Source organism: Mastomys coucha, unplaced genomic scaffold (assembly GCF_008632895.1).
Source record: "Mastomys coucha isolate ucsf_1 unplaced genomic scaffold, UCSF_Mcou_1 pScaffold5, whole genome shotgun sequence".
NCBI classification, from domain to species: Eukaryota; Metazoa; Chordata; class Mammalia; order Rodentia; family Muridae; genus Mastomys; species Mastomys coucha.
The window spans coordinates 77,926,469-77,941,604 of NW_022196911.1; the positions used below are offsets into that span (position 1 = coordinate 77,926,469).

The 15,136-nt window shown below is 43.9% G+C and overlaps 1 protein-coding gene across 1 annotated transcript; it reads right to left on the bottom strand.

The window, feature by feature from the left end:
* Positions 1-11,591: 11,591 nt before the first annotated feature.
* On the bottom strand, positions 11,592-14,770 carry Ccl1 (C-C motif chemokine ligand 1). The gene is made up of 3 exons (XM_031353147.1): positions 14,581-14,770; positions 13,048-13,162; positions 11,592-11,857 (listed from the first exon to the last, which is right to left on the bottom strand). The coding sequence occupies exons 1-3, from the start codon at positions 14,654-14,656 to the stop codon at positions 11,770-11,772; spliced, it is 279 nt and encodes a 92-aa protein (XP_031209007.1). The 5' UTR covers positions 14,657-14,770; the 3' UTR covers positions 11,592-11,769.
* Positions 14,771-15,136: the final 366 nt, after the last annotated feature.

Below are 15,136 nucleotides of genomic sequence, written 5' to 3' on the forward strand. Positions count from 1 at the left end.
TCTGGGCTCCTCCAAAGGGCTTGGGTCACATCTCCAACTCTGCCCTCTGTAGCACTCCAGGGTTGAGTTGACTCCACTCCATTGCTACTGCTGTTCTTGATGATCACCCCGTGGTACTGGCATCTCTATAATTCTTGGGTCTTCTGCTACAACTAGGCTTCACCAATAGCTGCCCATAGGCTCCCTTCATGGTGCCAAGCCTCAACTTCTTTGCATGATCTCTTCAGTCCTGGGCCCTCAACTGCAACTGAGGCTGCACCTTTACTAATAGCCTTTCCTAGCCTCTTACACTGCCAGGTCTTTGCTGCTCTCATGGCCCCTTCATGCCATGCCTTCAAAACCAGTAGCACCTAGGTGGTTCTTACACATTTTTCAAGTCTAGCTGCAGCACAAGGCCATCTCTGGAACAACCTTGGCCATCTCTGGAACTCAGCTTCTTTGTGTTTTCATAGAATGCTTCCCTAAAGATTTCACCTCCGTGATGCTGGATTCTTAATCATTGCTAATTTCTTAGCTCTAACCAGCATCAGTTGTCCCAGTAACCATTTCTACTCATGACTATAAAGCCAGAGCCATGTGGCTAAAGCTGCTGAGTTCTGTTACTTTCTGGGGCTTGTCCCTTTGTTCATCAGCTTTCTGTTTTCCAACTCCTTCAAGGCTGTCCTGGGGCTTGCTCTGTAGACTGACCTTGAACTCACAAATCTGCGTGGCTCTATCTCTGGAATGATGGGATTCAAGGAGTGTACCACCACTCCTGGTCCTAAGCTTTTCAAGGTCATTATGCCTCAAGATCTGGATAAAGCCTATGTCTTACAGCCTCACAATCTGGAAATCTGGATCACAGTTATGCCTCCCATTTCTGGATTGTAGTTTATTTCAAATTAAATGTCCAAATGTAAACAATAACCAGTTAATAATAATATGTAAAATGATATATAACTATCCCTTGTTCAACTACAAATGCATAAACAATAAGCTTAGCTGGGTGGGATTGTGCCCCAAGGTCATCACTCCCTTACTTCCATTTAACCCTTTTAAACACAGGATTTAATGCCATTTCACTTCCTGGAGCCTTTTTCTTACTTTTTCTTACCATGCATTTTTAACTTTTCCTTTCTAATCTTGCTATACTTGATGAAAACGCTCTTCATGAGAGTAAATTAGAGGACACAGTCTATTCTTTTTTGAGACTTTCTTTTTCAATGCAACTAATAAAAATCTCTTTACTTTAGCCTAAGGTAGACTCTTCAGACAAGGGCAAAAAGCAGACCCATTCTTCACAAAAATATTACAAGAAGGCTCTAGGCTGTGTACTAAAATTCTTCTCTGAAGCATCTTGAACTAGGCCCCCACAGTTCAAATTCACCCTCAGCACCAATGTCTTCCATATTGCTATTAGTATGGCCATGTAAGCCCCCACTTAAAGCATTCCACTACTTTCTAAATCCAAAGTCCCAAAATCCACATTTGTCCAAACAAAAGCATGTTAAGGTCTATCACTGCAATGCAGTGCTCCAGTCCTTGGTACTAACTTCTGTCTTAGGGTGTTACTGCTGTGAACAGATACCATGACCAAGGCAACTCTCATAAGGAACATTTAATTGGGACTGGCTTACACTTTCAGAGCTGAGTGCTGCTTTGACTATCTGGGAGGATTTGTGCTTCTGTAGAAAATTTTAAGTTCCTTTTTCCATTTCCCTAAGGAATGTCAGGGGACTTTTATTGAAATTGTATTGAAAGCATATATGCTTTTGGTAAGACAGCCAGTTTTACAGAATTGATTCTTGTAGTCCATTAGTGTGAGCATGGTATGTCTTTCCATCTTCTAATTTCTTCCTTGATTTCTTTCCTCACTGTTGTAAAGTTTTCTCTGTAGAGATCTTTCACTTCCTTGGTTAAGTGTATTGCAATGTAGGGTTTTGGGGTGTTTTGTTGTTTTGTTTGTTGCTTGGTTTTTGTGAATGAGCTTTTTTCCCCTAATTTTGTTTTCAGTGTCTTTGTTATTGTTATATAGAAAGACTACTGCTTTCTTGTGCATTAATTTTGTGTCCCACCACTTTTCTGAAAGTATTTTTTCAGGTCTGTGAATTTTTTAATGGAATCTTTAGGGTCTCGTGTATAGAATCAAATCACCTACAAATGGGATGCTTTGGCTTCTTCCTTTCCTTTTGTATCCCTTTGTTTTCTTCCCTTGCCTTGTTTCTCTAGCTATGTGAAAGCACTGTATTAAAAATGGTGGACAAAGTGGACATCCTTATCTGTTACCAGCCTTAGTGAAAGTGCTTCAAGTTTATCTTTAAATTATGCTTTGTTTGATGTTTACTATACATAACATTTATAATGATGGGATATGTTCTCTCAAACCCTTCATCAATTAAGATGATTGTAGGACTGAATGATGGTCAAAGGTCTTTTCTTCATCTATTAAGATTATTATAGAATTACGGTCTCTGAGGCCATTCATGTCATGAATTATATTTGCTGATTTACATATTTTGAACTATCCCTTTATCTTTAGAATTAAACCTATTTGATCATGATGGGAAATTTTTAATATGTTCTTGAATCGGGTTTGCCAGTGTTTTATTAATAACATTTGCATTTATCCTCACCACGAGATATTAGTCAATAGTTTTAGTTGTTAAATTTTGTCTGCCTTTGAAATTAGATGAGTCTGGATGTGTTTCCTCTTTTCTGTGTTATGGTATAATTTGAGAAGCAGTGGTTTCGTCCTTTAACTGACTGTAAGAACTCTGTAGGGACTATCATTACCAGGGCTTTTATTAAGCAATATTATTTATTAGTGATTTGGTCCCATGTTTTTAATAAGTTATTCAAGTTGTTGATGGAATCTTGGCTTTACTTTGCAGGCTATATGCACATAGAAGTTCATCCATTTCTTTTTGATTTTTCAGTTTGGTGTGATATAAATTCTTAGTAGTCAGCATTCTATGACTGAGTAGTTCAGAGTTCTTTGGACAGATCTTACTACAATAGTTTTGTTAAATGGATATGGTTTCAAGCTGCCTTCTGAATAAATATGTACATACCTGTACATCAGTGCTGCTGTCAGCCTTGATCAGAGAAGCTTCTGTTTGTAGTGTATGATGGTTACTGCAGAGACTCATAAGTGGACAATATTCTGAGGATGAGTGATTATTGAGTCAATCCTAAATGAGACTGCAAAACAATGTAAGGTCAGGATGATGGGGAGGAGTACCATAAAATGCTATCTTTCTGGAAATGACATGGTCCAAAATTCATGTTGCACCCATGAATTCATAGCAGCATTGACTATCTACACAAAACTGTACAAGATTGGGCCAATCAACATTGCATCCTGAATGCGGGAAGAGACATAAAGTCCATCTTTTCCAGAGGAACTATAGATAGTTAAAGGTTGCTAGGGAACATTGAGTCAAATCCCACAGTTGTGTAACCACTGGCCCATTATCTTACAGATGAAAGTAGAAGAAAAAATTTGGTGAGCGAGGGAATGGGTAAGAGAAGACAATGGGAGGGGCTTTGATCAAAGCCCCTATATATTTTATACATGTCAAATTATAAAAGAATAAAAAGTTTACAATACCAACAATCCCAAAGAGGAATAAAACAAAGATATGAATGAAGAAATAACATTAAGACAAGTCTCACATCAAGACTTGTGTGAGAAGTTCAAAAAGTCTAGGGGGAGGAAAAGAATAAAAATTTTAGGAATAAAAAATATTCAACCTGGGATGAAGAGATGGCTCAGTGGTTAAGAGCACTGACTGAACTTCCAAAGGTCCTGAGTTCAATTCCCAGCAAACCACATGGTGGCTTACAACCATCTGCAGTGTGATCTGATGTCCTCTTCTGGTGTGTCTAGAGACAATTATAGTGTACTCACATACATAAAATAAATAAATCTTTAAAAATAAAAAGAAAAATATTCAACCCATCAATTTTTTAAACCAAGCCACTCCTACTTCAAAAAAAAAAAAAAGGAATGTTAGAAACTGAAAACAAGGTTGAGGATTTTTATATTCAGATATTAATAAAGAAAATGTACCAAGTCAGGACACCAATGGGGTGAAAAGGATAAAGGTACATTATGTGTATGTACAAAGACATCATAATGAACCTACTAACATTGAGCAGTTAATAGGTTATGAAGATTTTGCTTGGTTTATTGAGGGCGGATGCCAGGATTCGTGGGTGCTTGAGTTCTTCTACAGCAACACACAGACTCACAGGATGCTGTAGTTTTAAGAAATTCATGTATAAGAAATGATGATAAGACTGAAGAACAGCTAGGTGCATAAAAAGTTTTCTCTCTAGTGAACTAGTGTGGACTTTCATGTCTCTATAGAATTCTATGCACTTGACCCAATTACCCAATAATCTTTCAAGAAAGGCCTCAGTCTTTCTTTCTCCAGCCTGAGTCATCCTGGTGTTTGGTGCCAATATCCCTGGGAAATACTTCAAGGCAGACTTATAGTGTTCATGAGTCACCCAATTCAGAAAACATATTTCATTAGACCTATCTATATTGGAGAAATCACAAGTTGATGATCTGAAATGCAGATTTAATTGAGTGCTCTGCATCCAAGCTGGCAATCTAGTCTTGCAGAAGGTTTCCTCAAAGCCACCCAGCGTCATCATCTATGGAAGTACCTCCCTAAGCTTCTTGGATTTGATAACTGGATAAGAGGTATACATGCCTTCTCCAGGGACTTCAGGTTTCTGCCCACTAGGATTCTACATGAAGTCTGGCAGCCCCTTAGTAAGCATCCTATTTATTTCATTTCTAGAGATTCCTTCAAATCACTGATTACTATTTCAATCAATGGGTTCCTGAGGTCCTGATACCTACCTTCTCTGAGACCGTTTAATGAGCATGACTATATAACTTCTGTTCCAACCCCCACTCCCCAGGTTCTTTGGAAATGTGAAAATCCATCCCGTCTCACCACTTGAGCTTTTTAACAAATTATGCATTTTTTTTTTTTGCATCTACCTGTTTCCCAATATATTTATTCACTTTTCCCATTGAGATCAGCAAACCATTTCCATCACAGCTGTAATATGTGGTCCTCAGGACCACCCTACCAAGCCAGCAGAGGCACCAGCAGCATCTGAAGATGTATTAGAAATGCCAATTATTGACACTGTATGAAGTACTGTCTGCATATTATCCTAGTGACTCTCCTAACATCACAGCAAGAAATTAGTTAGAGATTGGTTTCCTCTTAGAGACTCAGAGAGGTGATTTTCTCCAAAACACACAGCCAATAAATAGTGATTATAGAACTTGAACCAGTGCACAACTGTCTACAGGTATTTAGCTATATTAAACCCTGAGGCAGAGGGAAGACCAACATAATAACTTAGAGCTGGAAGGATGTGATTAGTTCCTCCAACATTTAATTTCCAGGTAATTTGGGGCATACTCATAGAAGTAGACTCTTCATGGTGTTAAAACTGAGGAGAATTGTAGGTAGACTTTGTTCAGTCCAACTTAGGAGTTAGTGCATTATCCCAGTCACCTGAGAGTTGTCAATGGTCACATAGCCTGGGTTTGAATCCCACTACTGGTACTAATTTATGTCCTTGTTTGTATTTCTGCTGGCATGAATAAAATACCATGACCAAAATAATGAAGAAACAGTTTATTGTGGCTTATGGTTCTATAAGGACAGTGTCCTTCATGATGAAAGAGTTTATTGTGGTGTATCATCATGGTGAGAAAGACCTAGCATGATAGTAAGAATGGTAAATTTCATAGTCACATTTTCATCTCCAAGCAAGAAGTGGAAAGCATGAAACAAGGTTAAAGACTAAGTGCTACAAGGCTAAACTCTCCAAGCCCACCCTGAGTGATGTACATCCTCCAGCAAAGCTCCACCTTCTAACAGTGCCATAACATCTCCAAACAGTACTTTCAAGTGGGTGCCAAGTATATGTGTGTGTGTGTATATATTGCTGTGGACAATTCTCATATACCACCCCTGACCCTTATAGTCCTTATATGTGAGTGTACTCTGGTGAGGTCATGAGACTTTAATGAGGTTGTGAAAGAAGGGGAGTACCTTTCGGTGCTCTTTGGGAATCTGAGTTAAGAGGGTGAAGGGTCCTACTATCCAGGCCTATTAGAATCCTCTGGAGGGCTGGTTAAAACACAACACATGGTGCTCTCCTGGAGATCTCTTAGGTCATTGCAATGCTGGCAGATGCCACAACTGCAACTCTTTTTGCTGTGCTCCTCAAGCATACAAGCAACAAGTCCCATGAGAAAAGGGCATCGCTTGGGACCACTTCCAGGACTTGGGACCACTTCCAGGACACCAATTCCAAGTCTGTCAGGGTTCCAACTGGAAGCATTTGAGAAGCATAAAGACTTAAAGATGTGGAGCAGTACAGAAGAGGCACAAGGTAATTTTGTAGTTACAGCCCTTGAGTGACCTTCACCCCTCTATGGACGGAGCCACAGCAAGCCAACCTGAGAGAAACTAAGGCCATTGGCTGGGGTACACATGCAGTCAGAAGATAAGCGCTGCAGCAGCTCTCCTTCCTTCAAAGTCCCAAGAGTCTCTCCAGAGCCTCCACCCAGCTTGAAGCCAGTGGCCAGCTCTGTCCTTGACAGAGTCCTCACGTGTGACTGAAGAGACAAGCTTGTGGTTTCCTTTCCTCACATGGCTCTTGGCATTTTTTTTTTTCTGTCAAAGCATGTCAGATTCAGTTGAACAACACACACAGCTGCGTTTCTCTGGAAGAGCTTGCGCAAGCCAGGGATGGTCTGTTCCCTCAAGGCTGAAGGGAATTAGCTGTTAAAGCCCTCTGAGCCCCAGGGATGCGTTATGGGAAGATTTTCAATTATTGCTTCCACTTGTTTAGTAGCTTTAGAGTTACTTCTTTTTTTATTTCTTTTTGCAATCTGATTACATCTTGAAAAAGAAACTCATCCTTTTTTTTCTAAGTTAAATTTATTGACACACACTTCTTATTTTCTTTTGGGTGTCTGCAGGCTCTGGGGTGACACTTTCCTTTTCATTCTGACTGGTGCTTTTTCTCCAACCTTGAGGGAGGTTTAGTTTAGTGCTGGCCTTGCCAACCACCTTTCTTTGGGTTTAACTTACCCTTTCTGGTAGATATAAGTTCTCTATCTCTCTATCTCTATCTCTATCTCTATCTTTATCTTTATCTCTATCTCTTTCTCTTTCTCTTTCTCTATCTCTATCTCTATCTCTATCTCTACCTCTATTTCTTTCTCTTTCTCTACCTCTATCTATCTATCTCCCCTCCCTCCCCCCCTTTATATTCACGGGGCTTGATTGAGAATGGAAAGACTTATTTTGTGAGCACAATATTCCTGAAAGGAAGGCTCATCAAGGAAGAAACCAAGTGTGTGCACAGGGACACAAATGCTCAGGCAGAAGACATTGTCCAGGCTGCCACACCCCACCCCCAGCACTGCTGCTGTACCACCTGCCCAGCTTCACATCCTCCTCCATCCCTGCTGCATTCTCCTCCAAGGCAGCTCCAGAAACAGGAGCAGAATGTCTTCCTGACCCTCTCCCCATCAGAGTCTCCAGTACTGACAGTCCCCAAACTAGGGAATATGTCTGCCTGGATCAGAGTGGCAGAAACGCATAGATCACAATGTGGCATGTGCTGAGTGGTATGAAAAGCCCCTGCCACCATAACCTGACCATATCAGTTCAAGCACTGATCTTTCACACAGAACTCTGCTTGGCAATAGCCTCCGATGGCTACGTAGAAGTGTTTGTGTCAACACTGACTGGCTTAGACTTCTGCCTTCACTGCCCCTTCCCTTAGGGCTTTGGGTGTGCTATTGAACCTCTCTACACCTCCATTTCCTCATCCATCAAATAGGCATGATGATGAAGACATGTGCCTCCTCAGAGCCAAATACATAACAAGGGCAAGGCCTTCTTTTATGGTTTTCTTTCTCAGATTGGAGAAAGCAGGCACAAATCAGTCTTTAACTTGCTAGCCACCTACAGTGAGCTCATGAGACTCTGCTCTCTTCTCTATCCCCTCTGGGAGCTCATGCCAAGATAACGTGACATCAGTGGCCTGTGCTGCACAATCCATGCCTTTCCTGGTTTCACTGAACTTGTGGACCTTTACCTTATGATTTGGTCATGACTAAACCTGAGAGAAAATCTTCAGTGTTCCCTGTGTGCACTTCTCATAGATAAGCAGGACAGCACAGGAAGAGAGAATAAGATTAACCTAGACAGAATGGTTTGGGGCCTCTATAGCTCTTTTGTGCTGGTTGCTTACTACAGCCACCATTGTTACCATTGGTACCAGGAGTGGCTCAGGTTGAAGAAGCCAGTCCATCTTTCTCCTCCATGACCTCTCTTGCCTATTGTCCCTCTCTTTTGCCAGGAATTCCTAAGCCTATGGCCCCACTTCCAAGCCTCTTAAAATAACAAGACTCTCCAGAGCCTTGAACATTTTATTCCACAATTAAAAAGCTGAAGTTGGATTAGAAACAGAAGGAATTTCCTTGGCCAGCTGCAAGCCCATAGCAGGACTGATACCTAAGCTGCCAGCTGCAAACCTAGAGCCACTTCTGTGACGCTCTGCAGATCTAGGGCCACACCAGGCCTTGTCCACTGGCCATGCACTGGTCTCTGCCAAGTGTGAAGGATGTGTCCCCATCACATAGCCAAGTGAAAAGTCTATGATCTCAAGTCACATGTCAACTGAACTCGATATACCTGGGGCCAAAGGCAGGAGTTCCAGTCTCATGGATCTCTCAGATGATTGTGTACTACTTTGCCTTACTCTGTGGGTGCCTGCTGCTATAGCCATGTCCAGAAGTTCTTCATGCCCCTAAAGCCTTTCCTTGGTGATCTTGGCTCTGTGGCCAGATCTTAAACATGAACAATTCCTGCTTCATGTCAGCAGGAGGATAGCTCCGAGAGAGCGGAAGAGCTGTCAGCTCAGTAACACCAGCTCTCCCCAGTAGACTGTCACACAGATAGTCACATGAGTAGAAAACCACATAGGTAGAAAAAGCCTTGTTCACTGTGATGGCTCTTCCTGGTTGTCAACTTGACTACATCTGGAATGAACTACAATCCAGAAATGGAGGGCACACCTGTGATCTAGATCTTGAGACTGGAAGATATGGGATTCTGACCTGGATCTTGACGAGGGATGACACAAGCATTTGATCCAGATCTTGAGGTATTAGTGGCCATGAAAAGCTTAGGCCCAGGCAAGGTAGTACAAACCTTTAATCACAGGAGGCTGAGGCAAGCAAATCTGTGAGTTCACAGCCAGCCCAGGACAGAGAAAATTCCAAATTCAAGCTTGGTGGTGCACACCTTTAATCTGGGCCATACCTTCTGCTGGAGGCCTACATAAGGACAATCGAAGAAGGAAGATTCACTCCTCTTTGCCTACTTTCACTTACTTCAGCACATTTTTTGGAGCCTACTTCTTCAGGATTCCAGCTTATGCAGAAGATCAGCTGAAAATAATAGCCTCGTGGAACTGAGCAACTAGATTCTTGGATTTCCCACTCACAGCTGCCCATTGTTGGGTTAGTAAGACTACAGACTGTAAGTCATTACAATAAATTCCCTTAATATACAGAGACATTTTATAGGTTCTGTGGCTCTAGAGAACCCTGACTAATACAGTGCCCTTTGTAAGCTTTGTCTCTGAAGGTAGATGCCAGATGGCCTAGAGCCTGAGGCTCAGGAGATAATATCAAAGCCTCCACATTCTTGTAGTACAAAAGTGCCCAGGAGAGGCCTGGCAACTTCCCACAAGTGCCCTACCCTCTAGTGGCTGCAGTCTCTTCACATCCTGGCATTAATCAGCTACCAGGTAAATTTCTGCTGAGTCACCCAGAAGAGCAACAGCTGCCTCCACACACACACACACCACTGCTGCTGGTGAGCTGGGCAGAGGTAAAGTGAGTGAATGGGTTCCAGGGATGTCCTCAAGGGGGCTCCTTCTAACTGCAGCTCTCCATCATCAGCAGCATCCAATGCTCATTTGATATTAAGCTCTGTGCCTATCTCAGGCAGAGGTCCGAGACACTGTGCCACACCTGGACCAAGGCTTCACCCTCCAGGACCTTCACTCTTCTGCTCATACTTAGAGCCTGCAAGACTATTAGAGGTAGCAATTTTGCTCTCCTCTCAGCCTTCCCATCTGTACTCTGGAATAACTTGACTGTTTTTGATACAAAACACATCATGCCTTCACTAATACTGCATTTGAACATATATATATATATATATATATATATATATATATATATATATATATATATAATGTCTGCAGTGGGGTTTGGGTTGTATTTGAATACTAATTACCTATTTTTATTGCATCTTTATGGTGCTGGACTTTCAATATTGTGGTTTGTGCATGCTGAACAAATATTCAGCCATCAAATTGCACCCTCAGCTCTACTGATTTTATTTATTTATTTATGTTCCTTTCATGTGCATTGGTGTTTTGCCTGTATATGTCTGTATGATGGTGTTGGATCCTCTGGAACTAGGAACTAGAGTTAGTTGTGAGCTGCCATGTGAATGCTGGGAATTGAACCTGAGTCCTCTGGAAGAGCATGTTGTGCTCTTAACTACTAAACCATCCCTCCAAATCCCCCACCCCTGATTTTTTTTAAAAAAAAAAAAACAAGATCTAAAGAAAGTTAGTTCTAGACCTCATGAATCCCAGGCCCTGCCCTTTGTAACCTGAGTAGGTTTCTATTCAGCTTGCAGAGTTGAGCTGTGATCCCCACAGGAACAGTAGAAGGACACCATGTCCCAGGGACTGGCCTACATGATGAGTGCAAGATTTGGAAGGGGGCTCACAGGAGGATGGGTGCAATAGGAGGACCCCTGGCATTTTGCAGAAATTGCATTTTCTTCGGGAATAGTTCTCAGCCATTAGAAGATGCTCTAAGGTCAGGAGGGCCCTGGAATATGGAGGAGGGGAAGCAATGTTCAAAGAGTCTTATCTATGTGGCTGGCTTGGGCTCATGTGAGTGCCCAGAGCAGTGCCTCTAATGCCTACTTTTCTGGTTTACGATCCTTGCTTCATACCAAGTTTCTGCCATCTCTACTCTTTTCCCTTCAGAGCCTCCCACTTATGCCCAAAGGCTCTTTCCTGGGTCTGCCATACACCTCTAAGCCTTTCCATGCCTTCCCTTGGCCTGGCTCTTTGGCCCTGACATTCTCTGTGTCCTTCTCCAACCCTGATCACTTCACTTATAAAACAAGGTTAGCAACCTCTTACAGGCGAATGAACACAAAGCTCCCTTCCAGTTGACACATAGGCTAGCATTACCCCACCCAAGTCCTTTGGGCAGGGCAAGCAAGAAGAAGGGTTCTCATCTCAATGCGAATCCTGCTCTGGGACAGTCGGTTATTCTACTGTGGCTCCTTCAGCTACCCAAGCTGGAGGAAAGGCCATAGCACAGCCTGGATCCAAACTGCGGCTATATAGTGGTTCCCCCAGCACCAGTTCAACTTTCCAGCCCCTGTGTTCCCGACCCCAGTGCCAATCATGTCTGAACCCTGAAATCTTCATGGAGTCCAAGAAACACAGGCACCGGGAGTTGAAGATTCCATATTTTAAACAGATAAAGAACAATAACCTAGCTTATCACATGACTGAGATCTGTGAGCCTGCAGTAGTAGGCAGAGGGATCGCGGCAGTTAGAGGGTTGGGGGCCGAGTAAAGCTGCAGTCTCTGGTGCTGGGACCGGAAGGTTGCTTATCTTCACCCCAGTTAGCAGCGATCCACCTCCTTCAGGTGATCTTGAACCCATGTGTCACTAGTTAGGGCGCAGCTTTCTCTACCTTTCTTCAGCCTGAATCTGTGAACAGAGGACACGGACAAGGACCTTGGTCACTCACTGGAGTCTGTAACACTCATGTCTGCCTCTGTTAGACCAGGGACTCTGAACTCTGGACTCTGCAAATGAAGGGATTTTTATAAGATCTGAAGCTAGCGTGCCTGTGTTACATTGGAAGCTTATTAATGGGGACCCCTGAAGCCTCCCCTAGAGACTAGGATTCCTTCTGGTGCTAGAGTACAGGACCTGGCTGACAGTCTGATCTGAGGTAGGATGAAATTTCCCCGTGTAGAACAATTCCTTGCTCCAGGTTTAAATGTCTGTGTGTCTGTCTGGGGCCTACTGTGTGTGTTGGGGGAAGGGTAGGTGTGTGTTTGTGTAGAGTGTGGTGTGTGTGTGTTGTTTGTATGGTGTGGGGTATGTGGGGTATGTGTGTGTGTATTTGTGTGGTTTATGTGTTTGTGTTGTATGTGTGTGTGTGCTATGTGTGTGTGGTATGTGTGTATGTTTGTGTGGTGTGTGGGGTGTGTGTGGTATGTGTGTGTATTTGTGTGGTTTGTGGGTGTGTGTACTTGTGCGGTATGTGTGGTGTGTGTGTGTGTGTGTGTGTGTGTGTGTGTGATATATGTGTGTGGTATGTGTGCTTGTGTGTTTTGTGTGTGCTTGTGTGTGTGTTTGTATGGTGTGTGTGTGTGTGTGGTGTTCATGATATACAGACATGTGTGGTGGCCAGGGGTCGGTGGTTATAAAATCTTCCTCAATCCACTTCCCCATCTTACATTTCAAGGCAAGGTCTCCCACAGAACTTTGTCGGAGCCAGCAAGCACACAGGCTATGCCTGCCTCTGCCTCATCTAGCACTGGATGGGGTTTCAAATCCACACCATTCTGCTGGGAATATGAACTCAGCTCACCATGCTTGAGCAGCCAAACACTACCCACTGAGCCAACGCTCCAGCCGTGTCTGCATTTGTTAAACATTTCTTTCTGGCTATATAATTCAGGATCTAATCAGAGGCACTTTGGAGTTTAAGCAAATAAATCAGGACCCTCCTCCTGGGAAGCCCCACTCCCCCTAGTGTTGCGCTTAGATTGCGTGGTTGGGTTTAAGACTCCCTATTCTTGTAGAACAGTGCCATCTAGTGTGTACTATTCTCATTTCCGTTAATATTATCCCTCCCCTGGCTAGTGGTTCTCCAGGTATTCACTCACACCACAGCTGGAAGATGAGAACAGGTGGAGCTCATGTTTCTGAAACACTGGATCAACTTCAGGGGGATCTTCTTCTTCGAGGTTGTCGAGCAGCATCTATTGGAGGGCGAAAGTACTAGAAAAAAAAAAGCACAAAAAAGACCGTTCATTAGCAACCATACCATAGCCTCTCACCCACAGAAGCATTAAAAAAGCAAAACCCGCCAAGTCCTTCCTAGGACAGACTCAGGCATGGAGACCACATCCAGAGGGCCACAGTGCAGCTCTGCCTCAACAGCCACACATTTCTGGAGTGGAGGAGACCATTCATAAGGCTGGAGGGGTCAGATCTAAGCACCCCACAAACCAGCAGGTAGCACAGTAACCACAAGCCTGCCTGAGCAGCTCAGCACATACCCCTGCGCACACAGTGAGACTGTTCATACCACATATACAAACCCCTTCAGTTCCAATCTCCCAGTACGTGGCTCTGTGTACTGTGCTAACACTTAAGCTCAGAGCTCTGCCCTCACATCCTAGGGGACCTGTTATCCCATCACATGCAGACATTGCAGTCCATGGTTCCCAGACATGGGGCTGGGTAGGAACTCCACATGGGCCCAGGAGGAAAAGAGGTTGTTTCCAAAAAGTGGCTGGTCCACTTGCCCACACAACCCTCCACATCCCCATCCTTGGTCCTCATCCCCTTTCAGGGCCCACTAACCCCCAATCTGCTGGTTTGTACACTCCCCTCCCACATCCCATCTTCAACAACCCCGTGTTCTAACCCTGGATCCTTCCTGTCTTGATGTTCACAGAAACATGCAGGTCTCCTGACCTCAGGTTGGTGTTCTCCAAACAATCTAGAACATGGATTCCATTTTATCCATGCAGAAAACATCTTTGAGGGGCACAATAGTTTTCTGGCTATTCATTCCTGTTATCCCTCCTTCAGCCCCTGCCTTTCATCTGTCACACTATGGAACTCAGTTTTAGTCCTTCTTCTGGACTTCAGGAATCCCAGCTTGTTTTAAACAACCCCATAGTCCCTTCCAGCTGTCTGTAGGGTGAGGGTCAAAATTATCTTCCACATACTGAAGCCACTTCAACTCTTAAAAAGAAGAAGAAGAAGAAGAAGAAGAAGAAGAAGAAGAAGAAGAAGAAGAAGAAGAAGAAGAAGAAGAAGAAGAAGAAGAAGAAGAAGCACCTTCCAGGACAGGGACAGTCTTGGAACCCCTCCCAGGACAGGGCCAGAACCCCATCGAGCGTACCCTGGCACAGGTCTGTCTCTGCAGTCACCTAACTCTGGGATTAGCAAAAGAATCAGAGGAATGGGTTTCTGGTCTGAGTTCCCCACCAAGGAGAAGATGTGTGCTCCCAGTTCATAATCTTCCTCTATCCCTGATACCCCCATCCCATTCCTGCCCTCCATTCACCTCCAGATAGGAGCAGAGATGGAGCCAGTGAGGTCTAGGTGAGCTCTGTTCCCAGCCCAGAGAGCCTGCCTGTACATCTCCCCTCTCTGGGCCCAAGCACCAGAAACCCATTACTCACTGCTCTTGCTGTCCACATCCTGTAGCCACACGGCAGCCAGCAGCAGGCACATCAGTGCCATAGTGGTGGGTCTCATGGTGATAAGTTTCTGTCTCAAGCTTCTCTGGAGCAACCGCTGAATGTGCCTGGTGAAGCCAAGAGCTCTCTCCTGCCTCGTCCTGTACTGAGCTTTTATCAGAAGGCCCAGGGTGCTTTCCCAAACAATGGGGAAGAGGTGGGAGTCCCAGGGAGAAGGACTCATACCTAGTGGCCACATGGAAAACTCTTTCTCACCTCCCGTGGGGGGTATTCGAGGTATGTTTGGGTGCCTAGTGGCCTTGGGAACTTCCCCAAGTACAGATACCGATCTTTACGTTCTTGACAAAATACGTGGGAGCTGTCCTGGCTGAGTGGAAAGTCAAGAAAGGTGAGAGAGAGGAAGTGGCCTGTGCACAGCTCATCTAACCCACATCATTCCATTCAAAGCAGCTACAGGCCTTGGAGAAGGACAGAGCAGAGGAGGTACAATCTGCATCAAATAGTTGCTTGTGTCTGGGTCCTGGCTCTGCCCATCAGC

What these genes read in the sequence shown, in the direction of transcription:
- Ccl1 (XM_031353147.1), bottom strand. Translation starts at nt 14,656, where the DNA reads ATGAGACCCACCACTATGGCACTGATGTGCCTGCTGCTGGCTGCCGTG. An exon ending in GGATGTGGACAGCAAGAGCA is followed by an intron (nt 13,163 to 14,580) that starts GTGAGTAATGGG and finishes TTTTTTTTCTAG; the next exon opens with TACTTTCGCCCTCCAATAGA. An exon ending in TCTCATCTTCCAGCTGTGGT is followed by an intron (nt 11,858 to 13,047) that starts GTGAGTGAATAC and finishes CTCTGTTCACAG; the next exon opens with ATTCAGGCTGAAGAAAGGTA.